This window comes from Besnoitia besnoiti, chromosome V (genome assembly GCF_002563875.1).
Source record: "Besnoitia besnoiti strain Bb-Ger1 chromosome V, whole genome shotgun sequence".
NCBI lineage: Eukaryota > Apicomplexa > Conoidasida > Eucoccidiorida > Sarcocystidae > Besnoitia > Besnoitia besnoiti.
In genome coordinates, this window is record NC_042360.1 from 1,047,828 (window position 1) to 1,059,374 (window position 11,547).

General features: G+C 62.3%; 2 protein-coding genes across 2 annotated transcripts; one reads left to right on the plus strand and one right to left on the minus strand.

Annotated features, from left to right (window-relative positions):
* BESB_059710 (uncharacterized protein) lies at positions 1-7,063 on the plus strand (the record flags this gene model as incomplete). Its single annotated transcript, XM_029364385.1, has 2 exons — positions 1-4,387; positions 4,929-7,063. 2 exons carry the CDS (start codon positions 1-3, stop codon positions 7,061-7,063), a joined length of 6,522 nt encoding a protein of 2,173 aa, XP_029219093.1.
* Positions 7,064-8,477: 1,414 nt separating this feature from the next.
* On the minus strand, positions 8,478-10,454 carry BESB_059720 (uncharacterized protein; the record flags this gene model as incomplete). Its single annotated transcript, XM_029364386.1, has 1 exon — positions 8,478-10,454. One exon carries the CDS (start codon positions 10,452-10,454, stop codon positions 8,478-8,480), a length of 1,977 nt encoding a protein of 658 aa, XP_029219094.1.
* Positions 10,455-11,547: the final 1,093 nt, after the last annotated feature.

Here is an 11,547-nt window from a genome sequence, read left to right on the forward strand (position 1 = left end):
ATGGCCCCTCTGCCCACGGCGTCGGCTCTCCTGCCCTCTGCGAGGGACGAAACCCTGAGCGGCTGCGACGGCGATTTGTCCCCCGACGCCTCGGCGCCGGCCTTGCTCGCATATCAGATTCTGCCGCCAATCCCCGCGGTCGTGCCGCCTCTCTCCTTCCGGGATCCGCAGCCTCCGCTCGCTTCGTCCGCGTGCATCGCCTCGCGCCACCACCCTCCGATGGTCCGCCACCTGCTGGACTCTTCGCATCCGCTTCCTTCGCGCAAACTCGCGTCTTCTCTGCTCGCCGCCTTCGCTTCACCTGCCGCTCAGCCGACTTTCTCTGCGTGTCCGGAGGCGCCCCAGCTAAACCTGTCTGGCGACGCGGCGGCGCGCTCGCCGCGTGCGCGGGGCAAGGCGCAGCAGAAGCAGGCCGTGGCTCACGCGGTGGGCGAGGAGGCGACAGCTCCGGCGCGTACAGACACCGTGGCGGAGTCCGATGACGCAGGCGCCAAGCCGCGGCGCAGCCCCGAAGTGTCGCACGCCTGCTTGTCTGCGGCGGGCGCGTCTGCGTCTCGCCTGTCCGCGGGGAGGCTTTTAGGCGCCCCTGACGCGCAGCCGGTTCCCTCCTACTCGCCTCTGCGGCGGTTCACTGAGTCCGTGGCGCCCTCCGCGGCTCCTTCTTCTTCGCTCTTCATCGCGCCGTTTTTTTCGTCCCCGGCGGCACCACAGAGGTCACCGACTTCTCTCCAGTCGGAGCTTGCGTCCTCCGCGTTGCGTTGCCGCGCCGCCGAGCTGCAGCAGACGCGCCTCTTGCGCGCGCTCGCGGCGGCGGTCTACCGCGCCGTGCATCCCCACGCGCGCAACCTTGCCGATATCATCGAAACTCACGGCCTTGCGGCGGCCGCAGACCTGTACGCGCAGGGCGCCGTCGCCTCCGAGACCGCGCGGCTTCGCCAGAAAGATGATTCCCTCGAGAGCGTCATCGGCGCGGCCCTAACGGGACACCGATCTCCACTTCTGGAGGAGGCGTCCTCGCCCGTCACAGGTGCGTCGCCCTTCGCGTCTCCGCGTCCTCTGCTTTGCGGCGCGTCCGGCGACGCCGCCTCATCCTCTCGGCCGTCGCTGCTGGGCGCTCGACGAGGGAGACGCGAGGCCTTTCTGGTCTCGAGCGCCTCGATCGTCGCAGAGGGCGACAGGGGCGGCGCGGCGGAGGGCGAGGGCGCGGTGGCCTGGCGTTTTTTCAGAGGCAGCCGCGGAGACGTCTTCGACTTCCTGCCGGTCGTCGTCGCCGCGGCGGGCGTCGACGCCGGCGACCACCGCCTCGCTGTGCAGCTGCTGACGGCCGAGTGCATGAGCCGCAGCCGCCGCACGTGGAAGAAGTGGCGCAGGCGCCAGCTGCGGCTGCAGCGCGAGCGTGCGAACGACACGACTGACGACGAGGCCGCGGAGGGGGACGCGGGGGGCGACGAAGGCCGGGCGAGGCCTGCGCAGGAGCCAGAGGAGGCGCGCGAGGAGGAGGGCGTTTTCTTCTTCCGCGCCGCGGTGCTGCGCGCGTCCGAGTGCAACTCCGTCGCGGCCGCCATGCAGTCCATGTATCTCCAACTCACGGCGCCTCCCGTGAGCTTCGCAGGCGCGTCGTCGCTTCGCCCGCGGAGGGACGACGCAGCCACGACTTCGCTTTTCGCCGCGGCGAGCCAAAGCCTCGAGAAGGCGATTCATCCGCTCCTCCGCGGCGCGCGCGCCCGCGAGGACGTCTCCACGACCGTCGCCTGGGAGTCAGCGCCGTCGACCTTGCTCGGGCGGGCGGCGGGGCCTGCCTCCACGCAGACGCAGGCCGCCTCGACGCTTGAGCACCTGCTGCTCGCGCAGCTCCAGACAAAGCGCGAGGACCGACTGCAGGCGGCCGCTGCAGGCGGTCGGAAGGCGGGCGAGAACGGCCTCTTCGCCGCGCCGTTCGTCCTTGGGGACGAAGCGGACGACGGGCGAGGAGACGACGCTGAGGCCGCAGCGGCCGGCGGCGAGGGCATGCTCGGCACCGCGAAGCGATTCGACGGCATCTGCGAGAAGCTCGAACTCTGGTGGAGAGCCCTCGAGCTGTTCCCAGACGCGGCACATGCAGACGCGGCCGAGGCGACCTGCGAGAAGGCCGCGACGATTCGAGGCGCACGTCGCGGGCGAGGACGGGGGCGACTGGGCGACGGACTCCTCGGCGCAGACGAAGGCGCGCTGAGCGTCGCGCGCACGCGCCGGCAGAAGCAGGTTCGCGCGTTGTGGGACGAAGGCAGCGACGAAGAGGACGAGGACGCAGATTCGGGCGACGAGGCCGCGAGGGCGAAGAAGAGCGGGAGCTCGCAGGCTGCCAGAGGCGCAGGGAGCGACGCGCGCGCGCCGAGAAAGAAGTCGCGCGCCGCCAGCGTCTCCAGCGACTCGCCGTCTGGCGCACGGGAGGCCTGCGCGGCAGCTTCGCCCCTCGCGGTCGGCACATGCGTGTTCAGGCCCCTCTCGGGCTCGGCGGCGGAGGCATCGTGCTTGGGCGAGGACCTCGTCGCCCGGCGTCGGGGTGGCGCGCCGGCGGTGCGCGTGGACTCGGCGGCGCTGCTGGTCGTCCTCGAGGAGACGGAGGCGTTTTCGCTCTCGTTTGTGGCTTCCTTCCTGCATCTCCTGGCACTGCTCCGCACGCAGTGCCGCCTGCCGCTGGTCGTGGTCACCGCGGCGTCGTCTAGTTCCTCGGTGCGGCAGTTTCTGTCCCACCCGCGGACAACCTGCCGCCTTGCGGTGGAGGCCGCGACGCTCCTGCAGCCGTCCCTGGTGCAGCAGCAGATCGTCACCCTCCTGCTCTCCTCGGCGGCGACGCTGCCCTTCACGCTCGCGCTTCCGTCTCTTCTCGTTCTGCTTCAGCACACAGAGGAAAACGCGACTCCGTCGGTCCTTCAGCTCGTTCACCTTTTCCAGCTGGTCATTCGCATGTTTTACCAGACGCATCCGCTCGCCTTCCTCTGCCGCGGCTTCGAGGACGCGGTCGGCCTCCTCCACGCAGAAGAAAGTGAGGACGGCGCCGAGGCAGACGCCCGGGGGGGAGGAAAGAAAGCTGCGCACGCCGCCGAGCGGAAACCGCGCTCCAGCTTAGAGAGAGCCGGCGAGAGCGACGCGGCGGGCGAGGACGGCGCCCGGATCGCGACAGCCAGCGAAGCGAAGGCCACGCAATCCGCGGAGGACGCGGGGACTCCTGAGGGCGAAGAGGCGGCAAGAAGCTTCCATGCGCGAGCCTCGCAGGTGCTGAAAAAGTGGCGACGCCGCATGGAGCTCCTCGCGTTCTCTTCCGTCACAGAGGATCACATTCGCCTCCTCACGCAGCTCCTCCGAAACACGTCGGAGGTGTACGTCCACCTGGTAGCCGCGCAGCAGCACGGCTTTCTTTTCTTCGATCGATGTTGTCTGCAGCAGGAGCAGCTGCTGCAGAAGAACGCGGCTCTCGGCGGCGCTGTGCCCAGAGCTTCGCCGCTCGCGCGCCGCTCGCGCCCCTGCGACGACGAAGAAAGCGACGATGAAAGCGCTTCCGAGAACCCGCCAGCGTCCTCGCTGTGGGTCGAGGCGGCAGCGACGAGCCCTTTGCCCGTGGCTGCGTCGTCTTTGACGAGTGCGAGCCCAGTCTTCCCTTCTTTGCCGGCCTGCCTGCGGGCGGGCGGCTGCGCGTGTCGCCGCGCGGTGCTTGCGCAGCTGCGGGCGTGGTGTGGGTCGCGGGCGTTTCTCGTCTTCTCCAAGGTGCAAGAAGGCTTCAAGGAGCGGCGCGCGGCGCTGCTTGAGCGGCGCCGCCTGGCGCGGCGGCCGCAGGAAAACGAGGCCGAGGAGGACGAGCAGCTGCGACGCGACGAGCGCGAGGCCATCGCGGCGGTGCTCTGCGCGGAGGTGCTTCCGCAGTCCCTTCTTGACCTCGCCGAGCGACGTCTCGGTGTCGCGCTCGCCTTCCGTCTTCTTCTGCTTCTGCAGCAGCAGCTGGAGAGGCAGCGGCGGAGCGGCGGGCCGCGGGCAGCTGAGGGCGGATGCCGCTCTTTGCTGGCGCTCCTCGCCACTGACACGGAGACGGCAAGCCTGCGCAGCGGCGGTGGGAAGGCGGACTCGAGGCGCTCGGCGGCGCGCGGGAGCCAAGCGAAGGCCAAAGCGAAGCCGCAGCGACGCGCGGCAGACGAGGAGGAGAGCGGCGAGAGCCAAACAGAGGCAGACGATCGGTCGGACGCGAGCTCTGAGGACGATGGAGAACGCGACGAACGAGACGGTGGCAGCGGCGCTGGCGAAGTCGAGAGCGGTAGCCGGACGATGATCGACGAGCTCGAGAGACTCCTCGGCGTGCACGAAGAAACCGCATGCATCTTGAGGAAATACAGGCCTCAACAGCGCATCCAAGAAAGTCAGTTGAATCCACGCTCACTTAGACACAAGTAAATGTGTAGATTCTACACCACTGATCCTAGATATGCATGTATGTCTATATATTTGTTTTTATATATTCATATTTATGCATATACTTGTATATGTATGAGGTCGGCCCACAACATATAAGCCGGTGGACGTCTTCATCGGAATATACGTGTACGCGCTCAGAAGTCGCTTTTGTCTCGCACGTGGCTTCTCCGAAATTTATATATACGTTATCCGCCAATGCGTCTAACTGCATATATATTATTATTATATTTATCAGTATATATTTGCACACATCGCTGAGTCTCTGTTTCTGACGAGCAGAAACCTATGAGAATGCGGCGCACTGCGCACACATTTGTAGAGATGGTTGCGAGGCTGTCGAGCGTGTATTGTGAAAGAAAGGCAATTCCTGCAACCTGCAGCGTGAGATCTGCCAGAACGGCTTCTGGAGCCTGTGTGCGTTTCCATCGACGTCGCCTCGTGCTGAGTCTGTTTTGTTTTCTGTGCCGGCGTTTTTCTCTCCGCAGTGGCGCGTGCGACGCGTGCTGTCGGCGAAGACTTGCACCGGCTGATGGGCGGGCTGTACGAGGAGCTCGCGGTGGCGGCTCCCGCGCGGATCGCGCACGACAGCGCGTCCTACCCGACGTCCTCCTGTGCGTCGTCTGCTGAGGGAGGACTCGTCGATCCCGCTGCGCTCTCGCTGCCTTTGAAGCGCTTCCTGCAGCAAGGTCACCGCGAGCTGTGTCTCCTGCGAATCTTCCAGGCGTCGCGCGGCGAGACGCCTGCGGGCCCGTCGCGCGGGGCGGCGCCTTCCAGTCCGTCGGGAGTACATACAGCCGAGATCCTGCATGCGTTTGAGAATCTCGCGGCGCTGGTGCGCGACCTCGACGAGACGTCGGCGGCGCTCGCGGTGGCCTCGACGAAGCGCGAGGAAAGCGTCAGATCCAACTCGCAGCCCCGCTCCAGCAGCGTCTCGCCTCTGCGCGAAGCCGGGCGCGACGACTCGAAGGGGCGCCGATCAGTGTCTCCTTTGTCGCTTTCGCCTCGTCTCTCTGCGAGCCACGCGCCTGAGCGGAGGCTCACGGCGGAAGTCGCGGTTTCAGCCCTCGCAAACGGCGCGACAGGAGAGCTGGAGCGGGTTGCGGCTCCCCGTGGCTTCTCGCCGGTGGGGCTGCCGCCGGGCGCCGCGCCTGAGGACAGGGCGCTGCCGGTATCTGATCGTCTCTCGGCGCTGAAAAATCGGTTTCTGAGCACGGTGGAGCAGCTCCTTCTGCTGCTGCTGCTCCCCCTGCCCGCGTGGCACCCTCTCGGGAGCGAGTTGGCAGTGTGGGGCGGTTCGCTGGCGATTGAAATCGCGACTGCGATGGGGCTAAGTGCGGCAGCGCAGCCCGACCGTGGCGAGCGCGGCCTGAAGAGCCAACTGGTATCTGCGGCGCAGTCGCTCTGCTTGCATCTCGAGACAATCCCGCAGCGCGAGACACTCGAACACCTCGCCATGTGCAACCCCTTCTACCTGCAGCAGTTCCGCGATTCGGAGGACGAAGCCGAGGGAGACGACGCCAAGGTTGACGGCGACGCACGGAGGCCGCTGCGCCGGGCGCGGGAGGACTCGAAGCAGGGCGGGAACGAAAACGCACCGGACGCTTCGGCTGTGCTTGTAGAAGACCTCGCTGTCGTGTACAGACTGCTGGGAGAGGCAGGCAAGCGCATCGCAATGTGGGACTTTTTCTGCGCGTTCTGCCGCGAGACGCTGGGTGCGCGCCTGGCGCATGAGAAGGCTCTGCTGAAGCGCCGAGAGGGCGGCGTGGAGGCCGCGGCTGAACGCGTCGAGGAGGGTGACGACGGCGAAGGTGCGCACAAGAGGAGACAAAGCCGGCAGAAGCGGAAGGACAAGAAACTGCAGGAGCGCCAGTTCGAGTTGGACGTCCTCCAACTGATGGAAGCCGAAGGCCAAACCGCCGCTCAACAGGTCGCGTCAGCCCCGTCCCGGTCAACGGGCACCTGTCGTTCGTCCGCCCGCGCTTCCTCCTCTCCATATGCTTCTTCGGTGCCTCCGGCGAACCTGCTGCAGCAGCTCCAGCTGCGCTTCGCCGTCGCACTGGGCACGCTGGATCACCAGCTCGGCCTTCTTCGCTTGCCGAGCGCCGGCGCCGTCGCGGCGGCCGCGGAGCAGATGTTGGTCGAGGGCGCCCCACGCGAACAGGCGGGGCTGCTGTTTTCCGCGCACGACGGCGACGGGGATGAGGAACTGGACGATTTGCGCGAGGATGCGGAAGGCCACGAGCTGGACCAGGCGCGAAGGGGGTCTACAGAGGGCGCCGGTGGTGCCGGGGAACAAAAGCGCAATACCAGGAGCAGCGGCAAACGCGGGCTGTCGCGCCTCGCGCGGGGCGGAGGCAAGGCAGCCGGAGACGAGGAAGAAGACAGCGACGAAGAAGTGGGCAAGGAAATCGAGGAAGAACTCATACAGATGCGGGAGCTGCTGCACGGGGTGTACGCACACCGCACGCAGTTCGGGACGGTGTATGTACACGGCAACGACAGAGAGCGGCGAGACGAAGAGGAGGAACAAGAGGAGAAGGAGGTGAAAGTGGAAAGGCGAAGCAGGAGAAAGACGCGGGAACGGAAGAAAAAGGCCAAGAGGGATGACTACGACTACTAACGGCGGGGCCCCTGGACAGGATACATGTCAGTAAAACGGGAATGTGTATTTTCGGACCCCAGAAAGGCCGGACGAGGCGATGCAGACACTTGGTTGTTTGTTGCGTTCTTCCCAGGTTTCAAGAGGCGCAAGCGAGTATTTGTTCGTTCAGACACGATCCGCGAACCTCTCTTCTTTCTTATACTGATGAAAAACGAATACGCTCACTCGGAAGGTAATCCCCCGACCTCAGAAAACTGCGTAGGCGTTACCGTTCTGCGCATAAGATGTGTTTTATCAGCCCCCCCCCCCCTCGGCGGTACCGAGGCCGCTCCATAGCCGCGCGCTTGCCCTAGTTATCACTGAGCGCCTCGTACGCAGCTTGTTTAACGCTAGCGCACGCGCCTTCGACATGCGTCGTTATCGAACCTCTGAGACATACAGATCGATCTTGGCTCTTTTTCACTTCGATGGGGCTGTTGGCGGTGAAGGGGATGGCGTCTCCGGCGTTGGGCATTAGAGTTCTTGTTCAAACGGAATGCATCGCGTCTAGCATTCGCGCTTGCAGCAGGCGAGTGTGCCTCACTAGTTCTCTGCGCAGCGTCTGAATGTGCTGTGGCGGAAGTCTGGAGCCGAGATACTCTGCAAACACGTTCAGGTTCCGTCGGGACGCAGCAGGTAGCTGTCCCAGGCAGCATTCATTCCTGGGAAGAGTGCTACTCGCCGGAAGCGGATGTGTTGCGAGTGCTCCAGATGCCTCGCTGCAGAAGGTGGGTTCTCGGGTCTACAAGTGAAACTGTTGTTTACCGAAGTCTCTACACCCGGAATATGTTGATATTTCGAGAGACAGCAACTGTCCACCGAGCAATGAAGTAACCAGAGTCTTCGTCACCCATAGCGTAGAGCCTTTTCGCAGTGCGGGCCACCGTTTCCTCGGGTTGGCAAATTCTTTCGCTTGGAGGCGCACGTTGCAGTCAGTGCGTAGAGGAGGTTTGCATGTTACAGAGATATGTAAAAGGATCAGAAATGCATATATATATATATATATATTAGGCGTCTGAAACCGAGGTGTCGAAATCTAAAATAGGCGTCCACATATTCACGTATGTAGGCATGCTCAAGGAACTAGAGATCCCGCTCCGGCGACTCTGCATTAGCTACACCAGGATCTGGCAGCAGCCGCCTCGTGCCATGTTCCTCCATATTCTCCGATATCCGATACTCGATCAAATACACATGAGTGCAACACATTATCATCGGCTCGGCAAATCCGCGCGCAGTCGTTTTTCATGACAGGAGAAGGCCGCACCTATAGGCGGCTCTTCGCGCACCCCGTCGGAGCCGCGCCTTGTTCGTGTGGTGGCCCCGGTCCTGAACTGTGCGCCGCAGCGTGAGCGCGTCACCTGAGTCTGTTCTCATGGAGAGAAACTCGCGGTTACAGAGGTCGTCGAGTGGCTGAGAAGGGCAGAAATGGAATGTCCTGATTGGGAGGGGCCCGCGCAGCCGCCGTGGAGACGCCGAAGGGATTCTGAGCCTGATGCTGCGACGCCTCAAACGAGTGTGAAAAGGTCGCTGACGAAGACGATGGCTCGCTCGGCTGCCACGACGGGCCATATGGAGCTGGTAGGTGGAATGCGCCGCCGGCCGCTGGTAGCAGGGGAAACGCAGGTGGCTCACAGAAGGGACTGCTTTTCCGGCGGAGTGGAGCATGAGGATCCGATGAATAATCCACCAGGACAGCCGACGGAAAGGGTGATGGCGAGCCATATGGTAGCCCCCTGTGCGGCTCATGACTCGGGTTTCTCAAGCCGGGAGGCACGGATCTGAATGGAGGATGGGCGACAGAGCTGACCGAGTACTCTGCAACTGGAGCTTGTTGCTCCAGCACCTCGTACAAAATCCTGCACCGTTCAGCGTATGGGGCAGACGCGACAGCTGCTGCGCTAGTGGCCGTCAGTGGGTACCGCTGCTCGTCGCGCTTCTCCACATATTCTCTCGGCCGAGACGAGTTGTAATCCAGATCTCTCTGGTGCAGCAAGAGGTCAAAAAGAGCCATATACCTCATCGCGTAGGGAGCAGAGGCAATCGCGGCCGCCTGAGCGGCTACAGCTGAAGCGCCGTGGTGCTGCGGCCCGCTTTCGTTGAACTTCTTGGCACTCTCGCACGGTGAAGCCAGAGAGCGGACACATCGTGCCGCTGCGCCATCTTGGTTGACGGCTGAGACATACGAGAAGCAATCGAGTACGGGGTCAGCCTGCCATCGTCCTGGCATGTGCCCAAAAGGCGCGACGGAGGGCAGGTCTGCATCGCCATGCGGATTCCCGTACCGGGACCGGGAATCAGTCACTGCCTCTTCCACTCCATGGGGGAATTCGATAGCTGTCCTTCTGCGGTTATTGTGGAAAGCACTTTCTTGCGAAGATCTACCCATGCATGAGACCTCACTCTCCATGTCCACGTATGCTTCGGGATGCCTGTCTATCTGAAACACTCCAGGAGGCCTGGTTCCTATGCCATCTCCTTCGTCATCGTTCGTAGGGCAGTTCACCACACTCACAGCTGCTGAATCTGAATGCACGGTCGACAGCTCAGAAAACGCAGGAACTCCAGCGTCAAACTCCTCCATTCGGCTAATCGATGCGCTGTAGCCCCTCTCCAGCCTTCGTTTGTTGGAGAGTGCTTCGGGTATGCCCCCCTCTGAAGGTGCCCTTGCGCCGATGTGCACATCTGAACCATAACTGCCTTCTCCAAAACTCATATCATTCGTTGTTTGCAATGAACAGTCACCATGCCTATTTGGGAAACCGGTCTGAGCCCACGGCTGCAGCGGAGGGAACAGCTGAAACAGGGGGCCTTGGAAACCTGCAAGCGGGTTGACGTCTTCTACAAATTCCGTGGATGGGCTTCTTCGGAAATCTGGCTCTGCTGCCAACGCAGGACGTAAGCAAGACGCCGCCGGTGTGTGCTCTGGGATGGCGGTACACGGGTTGTTTAGTTCAGGGAACAACTCTTGGATCCTGATATTCAGGTGGGGCAAAGTGCCAATTTCTTCTTCAGCCGTTCTGTGTATTCCATTGCGTACAACAGCAGCGCTGGAGCCTTCTGCGAGGTTTTGCTCGTTGCCGCCAGGTAGACCGGTTCCCACACAGGGGCCTGGTGTTTTCATGGTGTCACTCTCGAGACACAGCTCGCCATTTCTTTGATCTGCACCACTGCCATCTGCTCCATTCTTGAATGCAGCAGTACCGTCCACAGGGGGAAAATGCAATATTCCGGAAGCACAGCTGCTATTCTGCATCTCACAGTCGATTTCCGCGCGGTCCTCGTGTCTGGAACTAGCTGCAGCATCTGGTGGCCTGTCAGACACTTGCGTTCCAGTATGGGGCGCCTGACTACGCGAAGGAGGCACCATGCTGCTGACGACGTTTCCCGTGCGCTGCCGGGCGTTAGTCGCTGATACTCCCTCAGGTGTTGCTAGGATGGCTTGATGATCACGTGTATCAGGGTTTGTGTGTGCGCTGAGCAGTTTTGTCGCCTCAGCCTTTATATACACTGTCGCTCGGCAAGACCTGTTGGCTGCTGCGGCTCTTTGCTTCTGTCTTATCCTGTGCCACCTATCTTCCTCGTTGTTCCATTCAAAGGGAGGAAAATCTGCGCATTTCGGCTGGGTACGGTCTCGAAGAAGAGGCTTCTTCGGTTGGGATCGCCTCCAGACTTCTTCCGCAGTCAATGGCGTCGGGCACAGGAAAGCAGGCTGTGTCTCATTTTCTTTGTTTCCCCCTTTCGTATTTGCGTGAGCCTTGTTGGGCTTTCGGATGTCGTTTCGTCGAACCACAGGCGGCGCTGGGTCGCACAACGGGGCTTTTGCAAGCTTGTCTACCTTCACATATGCCGTGACGCTCTCTCGTCGTGATTGGCTGGCCGCGTGCCGGAGCTCCACCTGACGATCGAAAGGATGAACAGCCTGTCGAGCCTGATAGCACATGCTCTTGGGATTTCGCCTGGTCTGGTTGCTTGGTCGAACATGCAATAGCGGTCCGCTTTCGCCCCCGACAACTGGTAGGTATCCCTGGGGCCAACGCTGGCGCGGCCATGCCTGTTGAGTGCCACTAATCTCTCGCAGCTTTGCAGTTTCCGCTCCTAGCAGAGGGAAGGAAGGGAATAACGCTTTCGGTGCTTTTTCCCTGTTGGTGTGACCCTGCTTCTCGGGCTCGCCAGTCCGGGGCAAGTAATACATTGCAGTTGTCCCAACGGAACACCTACTGCCTCTCCGCCGTTATGGGGTAATGTTCGGCGAGGAAGTTGCCGCCCTCAGGACCGCCGGGAAAAAGCTATAAAATCCTCCAATACTTCAACATTTTTCTCAAATAAAAAAGCGCTTTATTCTTTTACATGAATTTCTTGATTTTTTTCGTTCAGGCTGCAGCAGAAAAGAGATGATCCACGTGTCTCGCCTGTGATTCCGATTTACTGATGCGCGGCTGACGCCGGCTGGCGGTCTTCGT